The sequence below is a fragment of the Montipora capricornis genome, chromosome 10, assembly GCF_036669925.1.
Source record: "Montipora capricornis isolate CH-2021 chromosome 10, ASM3666992v2, whole genome shotgun sequence".
In the NCBI taxonomy this organism is placed as follows: domain Eukaryota; kingdom Metazoa; phylum Cnidaria; class Anthozoa; order Scleractinia; family Acroporidae; genus Montipora; species Montipora capricornis.
In genome coordinates, this window is record NC_090892.1 from 35,837,369 (window position 1) to 35,844,761 (window position 7,393).

The 7,393-nt window shown below is 38.2% G+C and overlaps 1 protein-coding gene across 1 annotated transcript; it reads right to left on the reverse strand.

Annotated features, from left to right (window-relative positions):
* Window positions 1–4,825: 4,825 nt before the first annotated feature.
* LOC138020744 (uncharacterized) lies at window positions 4,826–6,775 on the reverse strand. The gene is made up of 5 exons (XM_068867678.1): window positions 6,644–6,775; window positions 6,229–6,570; window positions 6,054–6,132; window positions 5,769–5,890; window positions 4,826–5,608 (listed from the first exon to the last, which is right to left on the reverse strand). The coding sequence occupies exons 1-5, from the start codon at window positions 6,773–6,775 to the stop codon at window positions 4,826–4,828; spliced, it is 1,458 nt and encodes a 485-aa protein (XP_068723779.1).
* Window positions 6,776–7,393: the final 618 nt, after the last annotated feature.

Below are 7,393 nucleotides of genomic sequence, written 5' to 3' on the forward strand. Positions count from 1 at the left end.
ATTGATAGCTAACACATCCTTTGATTTTTAACACAAGAGCAGTGTTTAGACGTGTTTTTTTTTTAATAGAAAAAATCGGTTATATGGCCTCCTCTTCATTGCGATTTTATCACGTATCTCACGCCAGGAAATCACTCGACGAGACAAAAAGCTCTACAACACATATTTTTCCATAACCATCTCCTGAAGCCTTGATAATCGTTCATGCAGATAAGGACAAATATACTAATTCAAGACTATCTAAGATGGGCTGCCTGTGGTTTGTCTAAGCTCTAATGAGAGAAAATTTATCATAAAAGCCGAAAAAATGCGTGATATTCCTCAATTTCCTCGCTTAATAAGAATGGTTTTGTTTTTTTACCCTTGCAACAATGGGCCCATTTTGTTAAAAGTTTTGTCGATTTTGCCGGCACTGTCGACATTAGAGCAACCACTCGGAGCCTCGTTTTCAAGTCACAGTGACCACGTGACAGGAAAACAATAGGTTAGATCGTATATTATTGCGTACTTAACACATTCTAATAATTCACCTTTTGAGCGTCAGCTTTCACGTGTAGTGTCACGTGACTTTTGATGTAAACAAAGCTCGAAAGTTCGGACATTCGAGCAGATCGGACATAAGGACATATAGTGAGACGGAGTGGAGAAATGTACATAAAAGTCATAAAATTTCGGTCTCTTTTTTGCGTGGGACTTTCAAATGATGCAACAGATACACTATTAGGATTCGGCGCGAGACTTAATAGTTTTACACTCCTATTTCGACAGGATTTAAGCTTACGGGGGTGAGTTTAATAGGGTTTGCCCACATTCGATTTCTGATACTAGGCGGAAGGAAGCAAACGTTTTACTCGCTTTATGACATTACGAATACCTTCATGTATTAAAATTGTCATCTGTATATATATGCACTTTGTGGTCAGTATTAAAAGAGAATGGTTGTGATTTGAGTTTGTGTAAGTCGAGCCTTCTCTGTCAGTGAGCCTTTAAATGTATTTGAATTGAAAACGCCGAATAGCTACATTGTAGGTCTCGCTAACTTCAACAAGTCGCCTTGTTTGCAATACTTTGCAACAGCTACAGGTTCAATATGTCTAAGCAAGTTACTAAGAGGGATTTCCATACAATGAATGTCGCAGAACTTAAGAAATATTTGCAAGAGCGTGGAGTTTCGGTGAGCGGCTATTTGAAGTCTTCCCTGATTGAAATCGCCGCTGCAGTGGAAGGAATGATGCTTCCAGTAGATCCAAACTTCGAAAAAGACAAAACCAACGATGCAGATAATTTATTAATTCACGATATGTTAATTTCCAATCCATTCTCAATGAAGACCGTGAACAACTTCAACTCCTCGCCGCCATTCGGCTTGTACGATATTTTTAACTATTTAATTTACCACTCCACTGAATATGACAAACAGGGACTCGCCGCTTACAAGTCCTTCGATGATTATCGCTTATTTAATGATGGTTATGTGGAATCTTTGCAAACGGTTCAGTTGAACGAAGTGGGTGTCCATGTATATGTAGCTAAAGTGAAGCCCTTCATGAAAATCAAAACGGATGAAGGAAAAGATTACTATAATCTCTGGTTCATTCTTGAGGGTAGAGGCGCTAACAGAGGTAGTGTACTTCAAGCAAGATGCGAGTGCAAGGGAGGTCGAGATGGTGGATGTAAACACATTGCAGCTGCCATGTACTCGCTAGAAGATTTGTTGAACACTCGTGGGAAAGACAGCGTAACTAGTGGTCCATGCACCTGGGTTAAGAGACAAACAGCAAGTACTGTAGCATGCGAACTGAAGGACCTGTTGATTGAGAAAGCAAAAAAACCCTCTTCCAAAAAAAGAAAACGTAAACACACATACTCCCAAAATATCCAAATAGATGTACGTGCTCCCGAAGACACTAATCCTCCAGATGAGAAGTATCTCAGAAATTTCACCCAAAAAATGTGCCAATTACCAACTAGTAGTCCAGTTATCTTGCCTTTATTTAAAAAACTTTACTGCACTACAGAAGCAGACACAGATCAAGTTGGCAAAAGCACTAAATCAAGTGAAGACAAGCTTGGGAGTGGTATCATGAAGCTTAAGCTAGAAGAGCTTTTACGAAATGATCCAAATATTTTGCTGGAAGACGTTTTGAGGTTGTTCTCTTTCAGTGATACAGAAATTAACTACATTGAGAGCACCACCACAAAGCAATGGCAATGTGATGACTGGTATTTACACAAGGCAGGGTTCATAACAGCCTCAAACTGCAAGAGAGTCTTCACCCGCCAAGAAGCACTTGAGAAAAATAGTGCTGAAAATGCCACAAAGTTGGTACAAGCCATAACATCAGCACAGACATCCCTACATTTTTATAAGCAGAAAACAATGGAACCACAAAATGCCAGAGAGTGGGGGCTATTTCATGAAGGCAGTGCTCGTGATGCATATAAGCGGGTTGCAAGCCATAACCACCACAAACTGGAATTGATTGCTAAGGGCTTTTTGATTTCAAAGTCAAAGCCATTCCTTGGGGCAAGTGTGGATAATATTCAGAAATGCCAGTGTTCTAAAGGTTGCCCAAACACTGTCGTAGAATATAAATGCCCCTGGAAACACAGAGATCTCCACCCAAAAGAAGCTTTCCTAACCCCAGAAATTGGTGGCATCAGAAATGGTGATGGCTTTGCTTTGAAATCAACTTCAAAATACTATTTCCAAGTTCAGCTTCAAATGTTTGTTACTGGGCTGAAACTTTGTCAGTTTGTTGTGTGGACAAAGCAAGGAATCTTCTCTGTTGAGGTACCCTATGATGCAACCTTCATGTCAAATGTGTGTGCCAAACTAGAGAGGTTTTGGATAGGTCAAGTCCTCCCCTTCCTGATGACTGTTCTATCTGGGCCAGTATTGCCAGGTATTAACCTCCTGTACGTATTATAAATATTTGTCTCATTATTTTCTCAGTGGATTTATCCAGTTGTTTATTTGCATCTTGGGGATTTTCTTATAGATTCATCACTAGGGGCACACGAATCACAAGATGTAGAGGCTATAAACTCTCCAGATGTCCCCAGTGGGTTTCAAAGGACCAGCTCTGAAGGAGATGACAAAACATGCCAATCCAACATCTTTCCTTCTAAACTAGAATGCCATGAAGTTATCGATTTGTTATCCTCTCAGCACAGTACCCCTGCCACACCTTCAGAGAGTGTGCTACTTTCTGGGTTAGAGATATACAAGGAGGACGTGGAAACCGTTCAACCAAATTCCATGATAACTGACACAATAGCTCTGTTTTTGTTCAAGTAAGTAATGTGACATTTCATAATAATTAATTATATTTCTTTTGTTCAACACTATCAAGAAAGTATGGTCAATAAAAGCTGATGAATGATAAATTGCTTGGAATGCATAATTACATAATTATACTTCCTACTTTTAATGTATTAATTAAAAGCCAGTATGAATAAGAACAAATTGGTATCTGGTTTCAGGCAACTACCCCAGTGTTATCCTATTGTCAGTACATTTTTCTATACCACTTTATGTGGGGAGCAGGATGTTAATCAAACAACCTCCAGGTAATAATAATGGAAGTTCAAACAGTGCTTGGAATGAATATTTCATGCTGATATGATAACAATGACTGCTTTATTTGTATGGAGCAACACACATTTCTTATGCAATGGGTGAAAACTGTTCATGACTCACACTTTAACAATTTCTTTTAGAATTGTTCGCCAGAAATCAGCAGAGAAGTTTTTCAAGGCAAATCTCCTGAACAGTGGATATGTGATTACTCCAATCAACAGAAGGTCAGAAATACTGTTCCTCCATTTTTATTGAGAATAAAACTTCAGTTATCCTGACAGCTATAATGAAGAAACTGACTGAGATATTAACGAAGTTTTATTTTTTTCAGTTTGCATTGGCTCGTCGCTGTATTGACCCCATGGTGAGCATTCTTAGCATATAATTTGATTAAGAAATAATTTCAGTGTTTGTACCTGCAGTATATCTTATTCACTGGGGTTTACACTGAAACAAAGAAATGTTGATTCGTTTCAAGGCACCTACTGATAATGGACTCCTTGACATGGGATATCAATACAAGGCATGCCGAAATAGACAATATCAACAGGTACGTACAGCAGTGTAATAATAATTATTATTACTGTCAGGTAGTAAATAAGGTAACATAAAATGGTAATTTGTTACTGATGTCACGTTTGTGCTAACCACTTTTTTTTTAACAGGTTCTTGGATCACCTAAGTGCAGCTAGTGCTATACCCTCCAAGACAAGCCAGCGGACACCGCATGTGCTTAAGGTAATGAAAATGTTGGATGAAAATATCACTGTTACCACTGTTTCCTTGTAGATCTAGATCTGCTAATTGAGAATTAAAGTCTGAAATTTTAAAATGAATCATGCTCCTAACATTGCCCACGTCATGACATAATTCCAGGTACCACAACAGTTGGCAGGAAGCAACAATTGTGGATTTCACATGTTCATGTTTATTGACCAATTTTTACAGGTACATAATTTGGAGAAAAATTGATGTCAAAAATAATGTAAATAAATTTCCAGAGTAATTTTTTTGATTTCTCTAGATTTGCAATCATGGAATTCATGTTGTATTAAATCCCATAGGATCTGCCAGAGTATGAAAGTGATCCCAATGGATATGTCAAGGTCGAACATCTGTGGTTTGACCCTGGAGACGCTGAAACGAAGAGAACATTAACAAGAACTTTCCTAGAAGCTTTATTTGTAAAGAAATGAACACTTTAAGAAATGGCCTATGCAGTATTTAAGATTAAACCGTGGCCTATTCTCTATTTGAACTTGCCTTAATTATTGATGGTTGTAAATTTACAAGTATTGCACAGACAGAAACAGCACAGCTAATATATGGTTTGCATGTAAGGGGAATAACTCCCCGTAGAAAAGTGAACAATTTCAGGCGTCTTATCATCCGCTCAATATGAACCCTTGCAGTTGCAACTCGTCTTGTAGCAGTTGATGCTCGGGCAGATACATTATTTTTGCGCATGATTGGGGGTGCGATTAGTTCTGTGTTGTGCAAGGCTAAAAAATCTTGTATGTTGAAGCCTTTATCAGCCATTACAGCATCGCCTGGCTGTAGTTTTGCTAGAAAACCACTTGCATTTACTATCTCTTTGTCACTTATACTTCCACTGTATAATTTGGACACAAAATTAAAATGCAAAATGGGGGACATTGAAATAAGTAGCTTAAATGTGTTTGAGGACTTGTATTGACTGTAGGTGGATCTTTGACTGGATGGCTTACAAGGTTTCTCAACATAAAATTCAGTACAATCTATTATCGCTCTCACATTCTTAAATCTGTTCTTTTTGAAGCAACTTGGTCTAGGTATGCCAATCAATTCTTGTTTTGTTGAGAAGGGTAAAAGAAATCTCAACTCCTTTTCGAGAAATATAATCCATGTAATAAATATTCTGCTTCCAGACCCTTTGGTGATGCCAAATATATCACAAAGCATTTCCAAACTTGGGTTTCTTCTAAGCCTCACAAGGGTGAACACAAATTGCTCTTTACTGGTTAGGTTCGACAGCTCTTGTCTTTTCTGAAGAAAATAAAAACAAGCGAAAACGACACATCAAGTGTAAAGTGGCAATCATACAATTTTACTTGTTAAGATGTAAACAATCTGACTGTAGATAAGTTATCTTCTTATGGTTATTATTGGGACTGTACAAATTATACATACTGATAATTTTAAGTACCTTCAAATACTTTTCCTGGATCTTTCCTGTTTTAGTTTTTAGTGTACCCTTCCAGGTGTTCATCCGCTCACTCTTTTCTTTGATTTCACTGTAAATCATCTCAAGACATTCCTTTGTCATACCTATAACATATTAAAAATATCGTCCTGACAAAATGATTGAGAGGGACTCTTGGAGGAAAGTTTACATCACACAGCCGAGATGAGAAAGTCATGCTTATCTTAGCTGCGCCGCTTACATTTTGTCATCCTTTGATTGCCTATAATTACAATTTAGTTTGTGTACCTGTGTAGTGGTAGGTTTTCTGTGGGTCCATTACTTTCTCCATAAATAAAAACTTCATCAGTTTGTTCCTGCCTGCAGTCTAATTGAAAAAAAGGTTATACGCTCAAAATGAAAAATGAAAGCACTCGTGAAAATATATTCTTTGGTAGAAAATATTCCATGGTTTATTACTAACTTGCGTGCTGCATTGTTTGAGTAATTTTTTATCTGTCTGTGTGCTTCGGTTAACGTGGAAGTCCACCGGTTCTGGAAAAGTTTGATCGAGTTGTTCAGCTGTGCTCGGTTCAGGAAACTCGTCAGTTTGCTCGTGTTCTTCTGCATGTGTGACTGGCTCTACAGGTAAGGTCAGATCCAAAAGTGCTTTGGCAGCTGCATGCTCTTCGTTTGATTTACCCGTGTGGCGATGAAGCGTTAACAGAGTTTTTGCGGCTGACCGTTCAAGGCAAATTTTCTTCCCCCTCTCTCTGACTATATCTCGTTCACCAGATACCTTTCGTTTTCTATTGAGTCGCGACACCTATGCACGATATAAAATTAAAGTTCAAACAACCAGTAACATTAAATAACACTTTCAAAACAAGTTAACTTACTCTTTCTTTGCTTGCCACAGCAGATATTGGATCTGGATCCTCGAGTGTTGGACCGTTACCTCCGACAAAGTGTAAACTACAAATGTAACTGTCCTTCGTACACACAAACGAGTCACCGCGATGACAAGCCATTATCCACTTTTTCCTTCTCTCGCTTTCCCTAACTTCGCCGGGAAAATGAAAAAACTTGATCGGATCACCCTTCGCATTTCTTACCCACGATTTAGGGTACCGGGAGTCGTTTTTACAAGTACCATAAGCACATCTTTTAGTCGTGACCATTCTGCGACTCGGCGCTCGTCCCAGATAACAAATTATGACTTCTGTCACTGAAGCAGCATGTAAACACAATCAAATCACGTTCAATCTTTTTTTATTAATGACCTTAAATTTTAACACATGAAGGAATTCATTATAATATAATGTGAGGAACGTATTTCGTTTCCTTCCGACGAGTATCAGAAATCGAAAATTGGGCAAACCCTATTAAACTCACCCCCGTAAGCTCAAATCCGTCGAAATAGGAGTGTAAAACTATTAAGAGTGATTGCCACTAAAAATCAAAGAAATCGTGGCCAGGGTCAAAAAATCAATTTCCCTCAGACTTTGTCAGTTTGAAGGCCTAGGTAAGTAACTAGAGGAAATCAAGTTAGTTTTTTGAAATATTTCATTTAACGGCAGAAAATCACGAAAAACGGTTATCGTACCGGAAGCTCAAATTTTCACTCCGTGAGAATCCAAAATTTCACA